The sequence below is a fragment of the Anthonomus grandis genome, chromosome 6, assembly GCF_022605725.1.
Source record: "Anthonomus grandis grandis chromosome 6, icAntGran1.3, whole genome shotgun sequence".
Lineage (NCBI taxonomy): Eukaryota > Metazoa > Arthropoda > Insecta > Coleoptera > Curculionidae > Anthonomus > Anthonomus grandis.
In genome coordinates, this window is record NC_065551.1 from 15,348,278 (window position 1) to 15,367,758 (window position 19,481).

At 32.5% G+C, this 19,481-nt stretch overlaps 2 protein-coding genes across 4 annotated transcripts in view; both read right to left on the minus strand.

Moving 5' to 3' along the window:
* LOC126737677 (putative protein TPRXL) overlaps positions 1–19,481 on the minus strand; it is a 283,568-nt gene that overhangs the window by 235,485 nt on the left and 28,602 nt on the right. The window lies entirely within an intron of this gene.
* LOC126737680 (uncharacterized) lies at positions 1,315–4,799 on the minus strand. 2 transcript variants are annotated; one of them, XR_007661074.1, is made up of 3 exons: positions 4,124–4,799; positions 2,013–3,867; positions 1,315–1,955 (listed from the first exon to the last, which is right to left on the minus strand). XR_007661074.1 is itself a non-coding variant. In XM_050442677.1 (2 exons), the coding sequence occupies exons 1-2, from the start codon at positions 4,716–4,718 to the stop codon at positions 3,500–3,502; spliced, it is 963 nt and encodes a 320-aa protein (XP_050298634.1). In that variant the 5' UTR covers positions 4,719–4,799; the 3' UTR covers positions 1,315–3,499. The 2 variants fall into 2 exon arrangements, 1 of the variants encoding a protein (XP_050298634.1); XM_050442677.1 differs by having other exon boundaries at positions 1,315–3,867.

Sequence of the window (19,481 nt, forward strand, 5' to 3'; positions counted from 1 at the left end):
GCACTGCCACATTTCTTTCGAGATGTCCGTAATTACTCGGATACAGTGTTCCCAGGAAGATGGATAGGATGAAGAGGGCCAATAGAGTGGCCGGCCAGGTCACCAGACCTAAATCCCTACGACTATTTTCTATGAGGGTACCTGAGAAGTAAAGTTTATATTGAGAAGCCAAACAACGTAGAAGATTTGAAAAATAGAATTAGATATGAAATTAGACGTATATCACCCGAAATAATTGATAGCGTTTTACATGAATTTGTAAACCGTCTTGCTTTCTGCCAAGAAGTAAATGGGGATCAGTTTGAACACTTGATACATTAATAAAAGTTTTCACAGTTTACAACATTTTATCCTCCATTTTATCTTAATTTGTAAATAGACGTACTTACTTGCTTTCTTGTTGGTTAAATGTAAATATTTCTGAAACAGTTGAGTTTTGAGATAAGGTGTGTTATACGAAACTTGCTTGGAATTTTGCCTTTATTTCATAAATGCAATAAAAAATATAGCATTCCATTTAAAAAAATTGCCGATGACGTCATATCTTTTTTTGTTCCACCCTGTATACAAAAATTTATGTGAAATAATGCGCAACTTAAAATAAAAATCGACGGGTCCGAGCATTTTTTCAAAAAATCATGTCTCTAATTTTTATCGAATTTATGCGGATCTTTAGGCGGTCACTGTATATAACGACGCCATTCATATGCAATTCACTTATGGAGACAATAATTCAAAATATTGTAAGGTATCGTCACGGACTTAAGTAAATTTATATTGAGATATAGAATAAATAAAGCCCTGCTTTTCTATTACAGTTATTTATTAGTTTGTTCCCCTTAATTTTAAACGCTGAGGTTTTTAATTGACACTGCTGATTAATTTTTTGACATACGTCAATCAAAGAGCTACATAGTTGCCATATTGTGAAGCTAAATTCTAAGATGCTATTTAGTAGATTAATTATTGATAATTAATTTTTTATTATTTTTAATAAGGAGACTTCAAAAAAGTAAACAAATAATTTAAGCCTTTAAAAATAAACTTTTAATTAGATTTAAAATATTTAAACAGGAAAAAAGTAGCAAAAAAGTTAAATGTTAAAACAAAACCGCTTTTCTAAAGATTATTATGGTTTAAAATAAATAAATCATCATTGCATAAAAGAATACCAAAAACAATTAAAAAATGAAGCGGAATTTCTCTGCTAACATTCTTTTCAGATCTGTTTTAAATTGACTAAATTATTTTCTTTCTTTCTCTGAAATTCTTTTCAAGAGATTTAAAAAAGGAGTAATTCTTGAGGTTCTTATTTTAAAAAAAATTATTAAATCCTAAAAATACAGCTAATACAATTAAATATACAGGGTATTCATTTGAAAACTTCCCACCCCTATTACCTTGAAACTAGTTAGATTTTTATAAAATAAAGACACGTCAATTTTATTCTCGAGGAGAAACAATTTTTATATAGAAATCAGTTTGCCTCTTTCAACCTCCTACCCCCCAAAATCTTCCTCTCGAAAATCTTAAATGGCAAAAGATATTCAATGATACACCATTTGAAAGAACTTTTTATTCCCTATATTTTGGCTCCTTATTTTTTAAATTTGAGTGCTGCGTTGCCAAGTTAGGGTTATTTAAACATTACAAATTACTTATTATTAGACATTATTTCTGTAACGTATATTATTACAACTTTAAGTAGGTGTAAGTAGAGCTCTCCAGTTGACACACTGGAAGTCTTCTTCCAGTGTGTCACTGTGTAGCACCCTTTCTAAAAATATGGGGATTGTTACTCCAGTATTGACAACTTTGTTTATTGACATGGCCGCCTAGGAAAAAGGTACATTCATCACTGAAGCAAATTTTGGTTATCAAAATTTCACGAGTATTTATTATCTTGGACATGGTTTCGCAAAACTCTATTCTTCAAAATCATCCTTATAAATTTCCTGTAAAATTTGTGACTTGTAATGATGATGTCTATGTAACTTTAATGCTTATCATACGGTTTGATGTGATATTCCAGTTAGAAGTGTAGGTAGAAAATTAGAGGGTTTTACAACGAATGTTCCAAAAATCTCTACTTGAGCACCTTCCTTGCTCGCCAAAATCATTTTAATTCTTTGCCTAAGGCTGTATATCATAGTTACTAACAATAATACATAAATTATCGCAATAAATTTTAACTGATTTAAGTACCTATTGACATTGACTGGTAGGAAAGTTCACTAAATAATATTTTAAATTAACTGCACATTCCTGTTGCTCAAACAATAGGATGCATCAGTGAAGGTGGATCAGCGGAAAGTTAAGGGGAAACTATAATCAATTTTCAAAAGCTATTCTCTCTTGCCGCAGAGGTAAATTGGGAAAATGTTATAGCTGAGCCTATTCTCGATAATGCCACAGACTGTTTTTTGAAGAATATACAGAACATATTAAAATTATCAGAAAAAAAGATAAATGGTTATAAAAAAAACAAAAAAACTAAAGCTTACGATTACGACCGCAATTATTAATTCTATAAAAAACCGTGACAAACTGAAGAAAGTACTTAAATATAATAATGATCTCGGAAAAATAATTGAATACAAAAAATACAGAAACAAATTAAATAACTTAATCAGGGCCATAAAACATAATTTTTATCACGAGAAAATAACAAATTGCGCAAAAGACATGAGAAAAACCTATAAATTAATTTCGGAGGCTACAAATAAAACTGTAACTAAATCAAGCATTAAGCAAATAAAAGCAAATAGGACTATTATAACAAAAAAAAAAGAAATTTTTGCAATGATTTTTTTGTAAATATTGGTAAAAAGATGGCACAGAATATTCAAAATCCCCATACACCTCATATTAGTAGAAAAAATGTACTGTCCTTTATGTATCTGACTCCTGTTAATTAAAATAAAATTGTTATGTGTATTAACAGTTTAAAGAATAACTGCTCTTCAGGAGCAGATAAGATTTCAATTAAAGTACTTAAAAGTCTGCATATGCATGTTAAAGGACGTCTTGTAAAGTCGAAATTATACCCATTTGTAGTTACGTCATCCAGGTGAGAAAAAACGTATGGCAGAGATATTTTTGCCAATCAATATTAGGTTAGAAACTTTAGCATTTGCTAGAACAAAAAAAGCTTAATCAATCTCGTCAGTATTGTTAGAGTGAGAACTGAAATTAGAGATATTGTCTTCGTCATCGTCGTCTTCGTCAGTCGTAATCACAAGTGGCAAAATGTCATAGGCATCACACACTCGTATTGCCTCCCAAGCCTTTTCAATTACCTTTTCTGTATGAAAAACATATTTTTGCCAATGATCTAGAGAAATTTCGTTTATTACCCTTTCCCATGTAGTCAGAACTTCTGAAGGTGACCGCTTAAAATTGGAAATATATTGATCATATTTTCGTTTACTTTCCGACCATACCATTTCAATTGCATTAAACTGGCAATGATATGGTGGCAGTCGCAAAATTTTGTGTCCTAAAGGTTTAATATATTCATCAAGGAAGTACTTTTTTCACTAGGGCAGTTGCAGCATATTTTATCTTTCATGGCTTTTTTTGGAAAGCCAATATTCTTTTTCTTCAACCATTCGGTGAGTCTCTGCTTTGTCCAAGATTTTCTCGGGATTTCTTCTAATAAACCAGAATGGTAACTTGCATTGTCCATGATTATAAATGACTTTGGTGGAAGATTTGGAACCAGCTGAGTTTTAAACCAGTTTTCGAAGTTTTTCCTGTTCATATTGTCATGATAATCTCCCGTCTTTAATCCACTCTTGAATATTAAATTTGTACCCTTGATGAAGCCATCTTTGGTTCCGACGTGGACCACGATATAACGATGACCTTAAAAATAAAAGATAATTCAATTCTCTTCTTTTAGAAATCATTCTTCCAGAACATAAATTTAATATAATTAATAAGTAATGTTCCGTGCACATACGAGTAGTGTATGGAGTTAAATTCCCTCATATTGTCTTAGAGAGAAATTATATGAAACTATGAAACAGATGAAATTATGAAGTTAGAAATTATGGGCCCTTACAAGGACAATAGTTTTTATTCAAAAAAAAATCTAAAAAGATAACCAGATCATTTTTACCTTCACTGTTTTTGCTTGAATCCGTGTGCTTGGTGTCATCTTGCCAGCTACTACGAAATGATCCCTTGCTAAAAATCCACGTCTCTTCAATGAAAACTGGAGTAAAACCTTCCAGACCTACATTTCTATTTTTGATATACTCCCTTAAAAAATTGATTCTTTTATGAACAATATATGGCAAGTCCATCAAATATTTTCTGTTATTTGATTTTTTCCACTTGAAGCCTATACTATTGATCCATCTTCTTAAGGAGTCAATGGAAAACTCAAAATATTCAATTTCTTCCTTGAACTTTTCTCTTATTGTTGCCAATATTACATATTGTTTTCTGGCGTACATAGAATAAATTGTGTCCCAAATTCTATGTTTCAAATATGTTGTAATTTTGGCTTTTTCTGTCTTTTGCTTGGAAGATATACGGGCTGCGTAATCCTGATCTGATTTTATCCCATTCTTCTTTATATTTGCGATCGTTGTTGTGCTCAATTTTGTTGCATCTGCGGCTCGCTCTATCACATTCTCAATTTGAAGTGCAATGCCGTTTCGGACTTGTTCCTTTTCCAGTTGAAAAAAAGCCAATATATTTAAAATCATCAGCTGCGATTGTTCATTATACCTATTATATCTTTTTAGGCATTATCTAACACTTTTCGAAATAACTTTCAAGAACAAGTTGACAAACCAATATTTTTGATTGACAGTGACGGATATGTCACATAACCTAGTATATAAAAATGAATAATCATCAGACACCAATTTTTTTCAAAAGTTTGTTGTCGCCGCTGCTTGGAATATGCTAAACAAAGATTAACAAAAATGACGTCATTACAAATGGGTATAATTTCGACTTTACATATTATTAATTTAATATTTAAGTCTGGTAGAGTACCTCAAGAATTTAAAGAATCTGTAGTAGCGCCAGTACCTAAGGCAGGTCATAGGGAAATCATAGACCATTATAGATCAATAAGTGTGATTTCTAATATTGCAAAAGTATTTGAGAAATGTCTTAAAGTCCGGTTAATTAGGTTTCTTGAATCAAATAACATTCTATCTTCAAATCAATATGGTTTTAGGCAGAGTCTAAGCACGTCTGACGCTATGTACAAGTTAACGAGCACAGTTGTTGATTTCCTTGATAAAGGCAAAAGTGTATAGCTTTGTTGCTAAACTTGGCTAAGGCATTCGACACTGTCTCCCATCCAGTGCTCCTTCAAATTTTGGAACAGTATGGGATCAGGGGGAAAGTGTTGGATGTCTTTAAGAATTATTTGCTGGACCGTACACAGCGTGCCAGGATAGAAAACACATTAAGTGATCCGCTTGTCGTGAAGTATGGGGTTCCGCAGGGAACTGTTATAGGACCTCGGTTTTTTAATATCTATGTAAATTATTTGTTTGATGCTGAAATTGATGGAACAATTATTGCCTATGCAGACGCCTCCGTGGTAGCCACCGTGTTGGCTACTTTTTCTGGAGAGACATGAGACGCTGCAAAAGAAAAAGTTAAGTTGGGTTTCATAAAGTTAAAGAACATTTTGGATAGTCTTAAACTTACAGATAATAAGAAAAAATCAATGTATGTTCCCTTTTCAATTACTGAAGCAAGCCAGAGTTTCATGAAATAGTTTTCAATAAAGGTAGAGAAATTTTAAAATAAACAAAGTCAATTAAATATTTGGGGGTAATAATTGACTCACATCTTAAATGGGATCTTCATATGCAATATATAACAAAAAAAAAATGCGATATTTAATTTACAAATTTTACATCTTGAAAGAGATATTTAATAAAAAAACTTTTGATAATGGTTTATAAAACTCTGGTTAAGTCCATTTTAAGATATGTTATTTAGGTCTGGAAAGGAATGTATACAAGTAACCTTCAGCCACTTCAAATAGTTCAAAATTATATAGTTAAAATAGTTTTAAAGAAACCTAGATTATATTCCAGTTCCCTACTCTACTTACCAGAGATTTGTGATCTTTATATATAATGGAGGTAAGCAACTTTATATACTCAACTCCAAAATCAAAAAGTAATATTGTAAGACATAACTACCAGCTATTAACGATCCAATTGCTAAACATACCTCTATCAAAGAGAAGTACGAGTATAAACCAAAGATTTATCAGCTATTTAGATCCCAAACTCTTTAATATGATACGTAAAGTCGGGGGACTTTGACTCACGGGGGTGACAAAACAAGGAAAAAGATTAAAATAGTGTTTTTTTTGTAAAAATAAATATAACAAAATTAACTGAAAAAATTATTAAATGTATACATAAACCTACATATATGACGAAGTAACACATTCTTCTTCCATTTCACACAAAAAATATTTTATATGACGAGCAAAATATTTAAATTTTGAAGGTCATATAATTTGTCCTGCAGCGTAAGTTCATAAATGTATTTCGGGTTGCCTATAGACTAAGTCTACTCTTTGCTCTATTTTTATGTTCAAAAAGCATCAAAAAAAGCAATTGAATAACACGCGGGTTTTATTTTAGTCTTTTATTAGACAGCGTGCCGTTTAGTACAATTTTCGGGTCACTTTGGCTAAATTAAAAGAATACCTGTTTATTGTGTTTAATAACCAAGAGGTGAGTTTCTAATATTTTAAACTAAGTTAGTCGTAGGTAAAGCCTATCTAGAGCTTAAATTTTCTTTAAATACCTACCTATCTGATAATAATATTTTACGTTTTATGGCATGGCTTTTTTTTTTAGGTAAATTATGCCTTCGACCTACAAACGCACAGCCGGTGCTAGGAGTTGTAGGAAATGTTAACTACACCAAAGAGACTTTAAATAGAGCAGCAGAAGCAGTAAAAAACGGAGAACATTCTCAGAGAAAGGCTGCCCTACAATTTAAAAAACTTTTTAATTTTAATTAATAAAAAATAAAATTAAAAATAGACATACAAAATCAATAGGTTTGTAGGTTTTTACAAGGTAGTTTTATAGGTTAGCCGGTTTTTACAAAAATTGAAGAAGATGCATTTACTTCACATATTTGCACTCTTTCTCATTATGGGTTCTTCATCGACCAAACCGACCCTAAATATTTAGTTAAAAACTACTTAGACCGCAAGGGCAGAACGGTGAAGCAGTTTCCATAAAACATCCCTGGAAAAGATTGGATTAAATTTTTTCTTCTAAGAAACTCAACACTAACGCAACGGTTTGCGACTAACATAAAAAGATCACGGGCCGAAATAAATGAAGACATCATAACTGAATATTTTAATAATTTGGAGGAAGAACTTAAGGACGTTCCGCCAAATTGTATTTGGAACTATAACGAAACTAAGTGACGATTCGGGTCGTAAAAGAGTTCTGACCAAACGCGAGACCAAATATATAAAGAGGGTCTTAAATACTAGCAAATCTGCGATGTCCGTTATGTTTTGCGGTAACGCTGCTGGCGACGTGCTTCCTCCCTACGTTGTATATAAATCAGGCAAGCTATGGTCAACCTGGATAGAGAATGGTCCAGATGATTCGCGATATAACAGTTTGATTCGTTGTGTTTTGAAGACTGGTTTATTTCTCTAGTTCTGCCCAAATTAAAAAAAGATTCCTGGGAAAAAAGTGATTATAGACGACAACTTATCCTACCATATTTCACCCACAGTTATTCAGAAATGCGAACGAGAAAATATCTCATTTTTGCGTCTTCCTGCCAACTCCACACATTTAACGCAACCCCTAGACGTAGCCTATTTTCATCCCATGAAGGTAGCTTGGCGGAAAATTCTACACAATTTCAAGACCCACAACATCAATACTGGCTCCATCTCCAAAAGCATTTTTCCTCAACTCCTTAAAAAGCTAGGGGAGGCTGTTAGTAAACAGGGTGGAAAAAATATTGAAAACGGCTTCCGAAAATGTAGAATTTTCCCACTCGACAAACAACAAGTGTTAGAGAGAATTCCAAGTTACAACAGAAATCAGCAGAATCCTGTCGAAATAGCAGCGAGGCTAAGTGATGTGGTTATTAATTTTTTGGAAAAAAATAGAGGAATAAGCTCTGAACCAAAACAAAAACGCAGACGGAAAATTGAGGTGACTGCTAGAAAAAGTATCAACTCGGATGATCTTCAAAATCGCAAGATAGCAGAAAGCCTTAATAAAACTGAAAAAACTAAAAAAAAAATGGCCACTAAGAAACAACAATCCAAGAAAGCAGAAACATATCAAAAAGAAAAAATAAACACAAATAACAATAAGAAAAATAACTTATAGACACTGAATTCTATGGAAAATATAGATGAGATGACCTTGGAGGCTGCTGAAGAAGAAATTAATCATTTTCTTGCAGAAATAGATAATATGCCTGAACCAATTGAAGTTGTAAATTCTAATGAGCTTGGAACCAGCGGCTTATCGAAAATCGAAAAAAAGAAGAAAACAAAATATGAATCGGATTCAGACACAAGTATTTCTAGTTCCAGTTTAGTTTACATGGATAATTCGTCAGAAAATGAAGATTTTTTTTCTATCGGTCACTACGTAATTGTTACCGAACCGAATTCTCTAGATTCTTTTCCTGGCAAATTTGATGGGTATGCCAAGGACATTCGGTTTGGCTTGGGTTTAGAAATGGTCCATGTTAAAAAAAATATTTGGAAATGGCCTTAACAGCCCTTACGAAATTCCTACCATGTGGCATATTTTGATGTCTGCGGAGATCCATCTATCATAGACAGGGATAATTTCATGTTTAAAACTTTGTTTAAATAAAGAAATTTGTTGGCTTTCATATTTTTTTATTTTTTGGCCATAATTATATTTTACAAATTAGACAAACTGGGTCAAAGTCACCCGACTTTACGGTACCAATTGACATAAGAAATGTCTCAGCTAGGAAAAAAAATATTTTCTTACTTAAAGACCACTTATTTATTAACAAAACTATGTTTTTGGAAGTTTTTAATTTTTTTTGTTTTTTATACTATTAGTAGATATATGTATAAGAATAGGGTCTTTTAATGTACTTTAATAGTAATTAGTATGGTGTGGGTAAGATAAAAAATATTATAATTGAATTATGTAGGGGAATTATGAATTATGTATTTTGGCTATTTTAATTTTTTTTTGTAAAGAGCTATAGTATGGCTCCATTGTCTTAAAAAGAATTATATTTATTTTTTTAGAGTAAAAAGAATAAAAATATAGGTACTTACATTTATTTGAGTAGATAAGGATTCATTTGCACAAACATGCACAATACAGGTGCGTTGTACCTAGGTGCATTTACAGTTAAAATTGTAGGGATAGTGTTAAAGTATTTATAATTTATATTATATTTTGTTATTATGTACATGTATTAATATTTGTTGAATAAATTAATAATTTCTGTAATTTCTGTAATATTTTCTGGCTCTTACATATAAATAAAAACAACATGTTTAATGTTTTTAGATCATATCGTCAAACTGTATTGAGACGAATTCTATTGTAAACGAAATTAAACAAAAAAATTTCAATGTTTTTCTTTCATAAACAAAAGAATTTATCGGATTAGTAAACACTTTTAGTGATAAATGCACCTGTTCTCTTTATGCTCTTGTCAAAAAAGAGTACGTCAATAGGTTAGTAAAATGATGTATTGATCTTATAAAACAATTTACTAACCTCAAAAAACATATTCCAATACAAATCTTAGCTTTACCGTAATTAAAACACTGACAGGAATAATGTCTAATAATAAATAATTTAAAATGTCTAAATAACCCTAACTTGGTAACGTAGCACGCGAATTTAAAAAATAAGGTGCCAAGATGTAGATAATAAAAAGTTCTTTCAAATGAGGTATCACTCAACCCCTATTGCCATTTGAGATTTTCGAGAGGAAGATTCTGGGGGGTAGAGGGTTGAAAGAGGCAAAAGAGTTTCTACATAAAATCTGTTCCTCCTCGATAATAAAATTGACGTGTCTTAGTTTTTTTAATAAAAACCTAACCCGGTTCGAGAAAATAGGGGTAGGAAGTTTTCAAATTGACACCCTGTATGTTTTAAGATGGGCGTTTAGATAAGAAATCTACATACTTAATACCATTTTAATGGCTTGAAAACTTATGTAGATATTAATAAGTGTTCCCTTTCTCCTCGTTATATCTTTTATTTTGCATGTCCTAATAAGCCTAGAGCAATCTTGGAGTGGGGCGGTAACAATTTGGTCAATTTTAACGCTAAAAAAAACGCAGGCTGCAGTATTTACGATGAAGACTAACCTTGGTGGCTCGGAGCTGGTTATGGCAGGAAAAACATTGCCAATGAAATCATCTTTACATTTTCTAGGAGTCGAGGTCACCAACAGTGTGTCCTGGCATGACCACGTTGCCGAGGTCGCCAAGGCGGCTTCCAAAAAACTCGGAGTGCTTTTCAAAACGAAAAAACTGTAAACACCAGAACAGCTGCTGACTCTTTATAAGGCTCAAATACGCCCTTCCCTCGAGTATTGCTCGCATGTCTGAAGCTCTGCACCCAAGCATAGTTTAAACCTGCTGGATTCTATACAGAAGAGAGCTATTCGTCTTAACGACAAACCAGAACTGACAAAGAGTCTGAAGTACAGGAGAAAGGTGGCTGATCTCTGTTTATTCTACCGTTATTATCACGGTAAGTGCTCCTTTGAGCTGGCAGGCTTGATTCCACCCAGGGCTGTTCCGGCAAGAAGGACGCGTCTAGCAGCTCATCAACATCGAGTCCACCTGCCTACCCCAAGGACGTTGCTGTATCGGAACTCATTCATCTGGAGAACATCTTCTTTGTGAAACCGGCTTCCACCGCACATATTTCCCGACGCATACAACCTACAGCGATTCAAGATAAATGCCCACAAATATCTTCGCGCAAGCACCACTCCAAGAGTGACATAGGACTTTCCTCTTGTGCTTGTGTTTACCATAAAAAAAAATCCACTAATGTGACACCCACTTTACAAAAATATGTAGATTGTTGAACAAATTTAAATAGTTTAATTACCTTTTTTATTTAAAAAAAGTATTATAATGACAATATAGTTTTTAATTTAACTTGTCCATTTCATAAATATATTTTATACAGCTATTTAAAAAAAATTAAAAACCACATTTTGACAAATAACATGTTTTGAATTTTAATTTCAAGCTAGTAGAATATATTTTAAGAACGAAATAGGCTAAAACAAGGCAAGACCAAAGTAAAAATAATTTTAGGTTTTAAATAAGAGGGAAGAATAAATGAGCAAATATATAGAGGTGCATGTTCACAGGCTAATTAAATGTGCGTTAGTTATATTGCCACGAAATTTTTAAATATTCAAATCAAATTTTAAAAAAATTATTAGGCAATTATTGGCTGTACCAATACCTATTATTATCTTTTGATATAGTGTTTTAGCTCTTTGGCTACTTAAGCTTAGTTTCTGATCTAAATGAGAAAAGAAATATAATTCTTGAATAAAACATACATGTTCCATTAACAAAAATATTATGTAGGCTATTTAAAAGTTCTCAGTTATATGTCTAACTACTTTAATACTCAAATTTTTTATTTAATCCTAAGATATACATGTATATAATGAACCCATACTTTTTAAAAATGGGTATGTAATTGTAAATTAATCAGTGACTAAAAGAACAAGATTATAAATAAATCAATAATGTCTATTTAATAGTTTACAAAAATTAATTATACAAAACATATTATTTAAATTTCCTAATTAATTACAAATAGCAAGTTACCCAGAACAATAAGTAACTTCGACTTGTAACACTACTTAATAATACCAAAAATAAAGAAATATACACATAATAATTTTTTTACCCATATACTAGTTTTAGACTTAATTATAGTACACTACACTTGCTTAAAGTAGATACACACAGTATTGTGGTAGGTACAATTTAGGTAGGTAATTATAAGAATCATCAAGCCGAAAAAAATATTTAGAAACACACACTTCCAATAATATACAGGGTGTTTGGCGGAGGGTTAGTCAAACTTGGTGGGCATATAGATAGGCTCAGATAGAAGATATTTTCCTAATAAACTTGTGTTCTAAAAGTCTCGGGTTTTTTTATATCATTGATTTTGTGTTATTTTCAGGATTTTCAATTTCAAAATTATGCCTTTTGACATCTTTAAATTTTTTCAGCATATTTTTCACGTTTTTTTTTACATTTATATTTAGTCTGTAATGTATCCTAAATCTAAAAAAATCAATGTCAAGTACAAATAACACCGAAATAATTCGTTTTGAGCTCAAAAAGTTAATACAAGTAGCAAAAAAAGTTGTGAAAGATAACTTTAACTTGACGCAAAAAAAAAAAAAATCTATCAAGATGTTCAAGTAGTTTTAAAAACATCTCCAGTTAATACTCTTTTCAATGATATACGATGTGTAACATAAAGCCGACTAACTTGCTACAATTCATGACTTTAAAGGACAATAAAGTAAAAAATATAATTTTTTAATTTTATGTATTTATTTCAAAATTACAAATTTTATTAAAACTGCGCTCCCCTGGCTATAATACATACCCTACGTCGCCGTCGCATTTTCACTGTCGTAAGACGAAGCCGCATCTCTTTTCTGATAGTTTGAAAAGCGGCATCGATTCTTTGAATGGTAAAATGAGGAGATCGTGGAACATGCTATGGGATTGTTGTTGTGATAACAACAATATGTGCTACATATTCTTGTTGTCATTTGACATTTGTCATTTGTCGTGGTGTAACTTTTTAGCTTTCTTACGTACCCAAGTCGTTAATTTAGTATTGTATCGTTTCTGTAGTTGTTATTGTTATTGTTAATACTATTTTTATTGTTGCTGTTAATTAAGTTTTTATATTGTTTTTTTGACTTTCCTTATTTTCGTATCATTATCGCCACAAATACACTACCGAAGAATACGCCGATATTGTCTTTGCTTATGGAAGAGCCAATGGTAATACGCGAGAAGCACATAGGATTTATGAGGAGCAATACCCTAATAGGCGTGTGCCCCACCACAACACTTTTCGTCGATTAGGGGAAACAGGCAATCTAAATTTTCAAGAGCCGAGGATCAATCCGAGGCAGTATGATGTTGCTCTAGATGAAAACGTAATTCGCGCATTCGATGAGGATCCCACCACTAGTACAAGGAAAGTAGCTACAGATCTGAACATTTCTACATGGAAAGCATGGTCAGTTGTTAAGGCAGAAGGAAGGTATCCTTTCCATTATACCCCAGTGCAAGGTAATTTCATACTACATCAACAACTTAATTCCGCAATTTTTACTGGCATCGTGATACTCTATTCTAGGTCTTCTACAAGCCGACTATGAGCGACGGGTACAATTTTGCCGCTTTTTGCTTCACGCAGACTTTGAAAATGGACACTTTTTAAGCATCTTATGGACAGATGAATCAACATTTACACGTGCGGGGATATTTAACCAACATAATTTACATTATTGGGAAAACAAAAACGTAAATCCGCATTTGACCAGAGCCAAGTCTTTCCAAACAAGATTCAGTATTAATGTTTGGGCAGGTGTGATTGGGAGACACCTCATCGGTCCACACTACTTGCCGAGAAACCTCAAAACGGGGACAATTACTTACATTTTTTAACAAAATGATCTCGCACAATTATTGGGTTTTCCGAATTCGTGGTTCGAAAGAGCAGGTCCCATCGCATGGCCTCCACGGTCCCCTGATTTAACCCCTCTCGATTTTTACGTATGGGGACGTGCGAAAGAACTCGTGTACGAGGTGGAAATTGACAATCTAGACCACTTAATTCAAAGAATCAATGCCGCTTTTCTAACCGTCAAAGAAGAGATGCGACTTCGCCTTACGACAGTAGAAATGGGACGGCGATATAGGGCATGTATAAGAGCCAGGGGAGTGCAGTTTCAACAAAATTTGTAATTTTGAAATAAATACATAAAATTTAAAAAAGATTTTTTTTTTACTTTATTTTCCTTTAAAGTCATGAATTGTGGCAAGTTAGTCGGCTTTGTGTTACAGATCGTATATCATTGAAAAGAGTATTAACTGGAGATGTTTTTAAAACTACCTGAACATCTTGATAAATTTTAGTTTTTTTTTTGCGTCAAGTTAAAGTTACCTTTCATAACTTTTTTTGCTACTTGCATTAACTTTTTGAGCTCAAAACGAATTATTTCGGTATTATTTGTACTTGATATTGATTTTTTTAGATTCAGGACTAAATATTACAGACATTACAGACTAAATACAAATGTAAAAAAAAACGTGAAAAATATGCTGGAAAAATTGAAAGATGACAAAAGGCATAATTTTGAAATTGAAAATCCTGAAACTAACACAAAATCAATGATATAAAAAAACCCGAGACTTTTAGAATACAAGTTTATTAAGAAAATATCTTCTATCTGACCCTATCTATATGTCCACCAAGTTTGGCTAACCCTCCGCCAAACACCCTGTATAGTAGATTTTGCTGCTTTACACTTGTGGTAATAATACTCTCGGAGACTAACCTTATTATTAACAATAATGTGAACTTCCTGAATAAACATTTTGCTTGGTTTGACATTCTGAAGTCACTATCAATAACATGTTTAAAGTTCACACATATTCGTTTTGTACTTATTTGCTATTATTCCAGATGTTTGGACCTTTTTTACGAATAACAAATATCCAGTTTTAAGTAAACAAGTCTTAATCCATATTTTTGAAAAAAATTCACAATAAGGGTTGCAACCCACAATTTTTGTACAATTGGAATTCTTACAACAATAAAATGACATTTAAATTTTAGTTTGAAAATTTCAAAACGTTAGGAGTTGCAAATTAGATTGGATAAGCTCCAACATAATCAAAGTAAACTTAGTTCAAAAACTGCTTGAACATATCAAATACAGTGTTCTTCGACAAAATCGATAAAGCGGAAAAAAGTATAATGCTAAAAAATCTTACAGTAGATTTGTCTGAATTTTGGCGCACAGATTCTCGCATATATTCCGCTCACACCGCCTATTTTGTTTTTCGATATTCGATCTGGTTAGCCTTAAATTTAATAAACTATGAATAATTACTATCGGTAATATCGGCAATCATGTGAAAATCCCTGACCATCATGAAAGCCGGCCTGAGCAGCTGACGAGGAAAGCCAATAATAACAAACCCCAAAATGTAAATTATAATAGATCGCCAAACAAAATAGGCGATTTGAGCGGAATCGATGAAGAAACACTTTGACCAATTTTCAACTCATTTCAAGATAAGATTTTTTTTTAATACTTTTCTAAGATGCGAAAAGTAACCAATTACGAGAATGGATTAGACGTTAAAAACCGTCAACTAAGCACGACTAAACCACCTCTTAAGAACATGGGATTTAAATAATTGTTATATGTGAAATTTTTATATATTTTTTATATATTGTTATTTTTAAATATAATATTAGGCAGTGGCGGTTGTTAGTTTGGTTACAGGGGGGCGCAAAAATAATATTTGGATATACAACCTAAATATTAAAATTTAAAATAAACCTATTATACCCACATTTTTTTTGTTTGATTTTTAACGTTTTGAGGCTAAGAATTAGTCAATTTTAATATTATTTGATCATTTTAGGTACTACTACTACTCACCTAATAAAATAATATTTTTTTTTCAACTACAAAAATTTATCGTAAATGTTTATGTCAAATTTACGCGTAAAGGCGAGTCTGCATTTACACACTTTTTGTGTTTGGTTTATATTTAATAGCGGCGTAGGCCGTCCATTATTCTTAGTTTCCACTTCACCTTCTAAACTCAAGTTGCTAAAAACAATTTTCTTCAAATCACACGCCCTTATTTTTTATTTTTTTCACAATCACATTACGATTCAAAAGAAAAGTCCGCGTATGAATTATTGTATGCTGTGTGAGGATGCAAAAATTGGGGATATAAATTTGGGGCGGGGGGGGGGGGGGCAGAGTCCCAGAGCCTTCCCTCACGAGCCGCTACTGCTTTCAAGCTATTTAATTATCGTTGAACTCGAATATGTTTGAATGGTATTATTTTATATTCTTGCATATATTAGGTGCAAACATCTTGAATTTGAACCATTTGGGTTTATGAACCTAAACATTTTTTTTTTGTATCTTTTTACTATCTTCGATCTCTGCGATCGCCATCTAGTTATTTAATATTTCTACTATTCAAGAGAAACCTGTTCCTGCAAGTTTTTAAGGAGTGATAAATTATTTTTGTTTGTTAAGTTTAAATTTTATTTTCCGAATTTTAATTTTAATCCAACATGTTTCGGACATATAATATGTCCATCATCAGGGATGACAAATTAAGAGGTTCTGTCAATACATCTTATACAGGGTGAGTTTTTTAAAGTGTTACAATGCGATATGTCAAAAACGGCTGCAGATTTTTTTTTGACATTTTGGTGACATTTCAAGTATACCGGGGGGCACTTTTTGTGATATTTTTGACATTTGTCCCTTCATCCCCCTAAGAGGGGGGCGAGGGTCACTTCCTTATTTTAAATGGAATGACGTGTTTTTTATTCTTAAATACGAATCTACATAAAATATGAAGTCTGTTTACAAAAAATTTTTAAAATTGCTCTGCTGGTTACGGAATTATGATCAAAAATGTTTTGATTAAATTTAAAAATAATTCGAATATTTTACCATAATAACAGCCGGTTGCGATGGAAATCCTACTGTTTATTTTACTAGTATGGATGGAAATGAAAATCCTAGTAACAGTAGGATTTCCATGGCAACATAACAAGCAGTGTCACATAAAAATTTTGACGTGTTATTAACAAGTAAATTGTGTTTAAAAAGAAAAAATGGAAGCGAATTTCAGTGTAGAAGTAGATATGTTGTTAATTTTGGGGGAGTACAGAAAAAATTATAGGGAGGCTGCAGTAGTGTGGGCCGAGAGGTTTCCGGATATTCCAAAATCTCATATGGCCTTTAAGAGACTGGAGACCAGAAGTCGTATGACTGGTAGTCTAAAAAGTAAACGACGAAATCGGATTAAAACGCAAACAGATGAAAATAAGGCAGTTGCTGTATTAGGAGCAGTAGCTATTGATCCTCAAATTAGTACCAGGCGGCTTGCTCTAGATGCTGGAATTAGTCAATCATCAATTATAACAATTCTGCACCGGTACAAGTTTCATCCTTACCACATTACACTTCATCAAGAGCTTTACGGACATGATTTTGAGAATCGCATTAATTTTTGCACTTGGATTTCAACAAAAATGCGTGAAAATAACCATTTTTTGAGAAACGTTATTTTTTCCGATGAGGCTTCTTTTAATAATTGCAGGCAGGTAAGATTTAACTTATTTAAATTAGAACATATTCAAGTTTTGGTTGTTTGTTTTTCTAAAAGGTAAACAGGCACAACATGCATTACTGGGCAGCAAATAATCCTCACTGGATGAGAACTGTACCAAATCAACATCAAGAGGATAGAGTTATTGGTCCGCATTTTTTCCAAGGTCGTTTAAATGGACAGGTCTACACAGATTTTTTAAGAAATCAGTTACCTCGTCTACTAAACCAAAATTTAAATCCTAACGTATGGTTTTAGCAGGACGGAGCTCCACCCCATTATGCCATACAGGCCCGTACTTATTTAAATGAGATTTTTGAAAACAGGTGGATTGGTCGAGGTGGTCCTGTCAACTGGCCTGCTCGTTCGCCAGATTTGACCCCCCTCGACTTTTTTTTATGGGGATTTATAAAAGACAAAGTAATGGCTAGTGCACCTACAACTCCAGAGGACATGAAGAACAGGATTTGTTTTGCTTGTTCATTAGTGACACCAGCAATGTTACAGCGGGTACGAAACTCATGTCAAAAAAGGATAAGAAAGTGTTTGGAAGTCGAAGGCGGTCATTCGAACAGCTCCTTAGGCATAATACATAGACGATAAATAGTTAAAAAGATGGACATAATTTGTTTTTATTGTAGTATAATATTCGAATTATTTTTAAATTTAATCAAAACATTTTTGATCATAATTCCGTAACCAGCAGAGCAATTTTAAAAATTTTTTGTAAACAGACTTCATTTTATGTAGATTCGTTTTTAAGAATAAAAAACACGTCATTCCATTTAAAATAAGGAAGTGACCCTCCCCCCCCTTAGGGGGGTGAAGGGACAAATGTCAAAAATATCACAAAAAGTGCCCCCCGGTATACTTGAAATGTCACCAAAATGTCAAAAAAAGTTTGCAGCCGTTTTTGACATATCGCATTGTAACACTTTAAAAAATTCACCCTGTAGATATAGTGCCTCAGACAAGGTTAGTTTTTTTTATTGGCCACCGATACTGTTTCCCTGAATTCTGTAAATAGTTTTATGAAAAACTTTCTTTGCACGTTTCTGTTTTCTTTACGTTCATTGAAAACAAAAATTGTTAGCAAAAATTAACTCCACTATCTTTATTCTGTGTTGTAAGATATTAACCATTTTGACTATTACTTTGTTTACTACCTAATAAACTAAAAATCAATGATCCAGTTTTACTCTGACCAAGTTGAACTGACCTCTCAGTGAAATTATTATTTATTGTTTATTTATTGTGTATTTGATATTTCTATTTTTTTCCCCCTCCTAAACGTCAATTTGAACAAAATCTGTATTATTTGCATGGAGGTTAACAGTGGCCATTTTCATCATTTGTTGGACTAGTGTTTATGTATGATTGTTTTAAATTAATAGTTTGACAAATTGCGATTTAATACAGTTTTTTCAAAAACCCAACATTTAATAAAGGTTTTCCAAAAAACTGTATTAAATGTTGAAATAGTCAATAGTTTGAGAACCGCTAAAGTAAAATCGTTTAAACTGGGTATAACCGTAAAGAGAATCGAAAGACCTTCCAAGCAAGGTATAACTCGACCCACTATTCCATTTAAAATTTTTGAGATTAGTTCCATCCTGGCTAAGGGATGACAGATGGTGATTAAAATCTCTGAAAATATTTCCCTCTAGTATTCTAAATTGACGTGTCCGAGCGCTCTATTTTTAATATTTTTACGAGCACGAATGGCCGCCGTTTCGTTTTCGTTTAGCCACCCTGTATATTCATAGTACGCAAGAAAATAAGAAATGTATATTTCAATTTTGTTGTAATCCTCTCTTTTAATACCGGCCTTAAAATAAAAATTTGTTATTCGAAAACGAAACAATAAAAAAAACATTCCACGACCCTCGGCCGGTCTTTATATGCCTTTTTAATCTGTCACATATTTTTCTAGCCCGAGATCTGATAAACGGTTTTTTAAGTGACACTCGTATTGTTTATTAGATTTTTATTTTTTTCCTTATTACGGCATTAGAAGCACCACGGAAATCTG

Bases quoted from the DNA above. Each gene is read 5' to 3' on its own strand.
- LOC126737680 (XM_050442677.1), bottom strand. From the start codon at position 4,718: ATGATTTTAAATATATTGGCTTTTTTTCAACTGGAAAAGGAACAAGTC. The intron at 3,868-4,123 runs GTAAAAATGATC...TTTATTTTTAAG, and splicing joins TTCAAGCAAAAACAGTGAAG to GTCATCGTTATATCGTGGTC.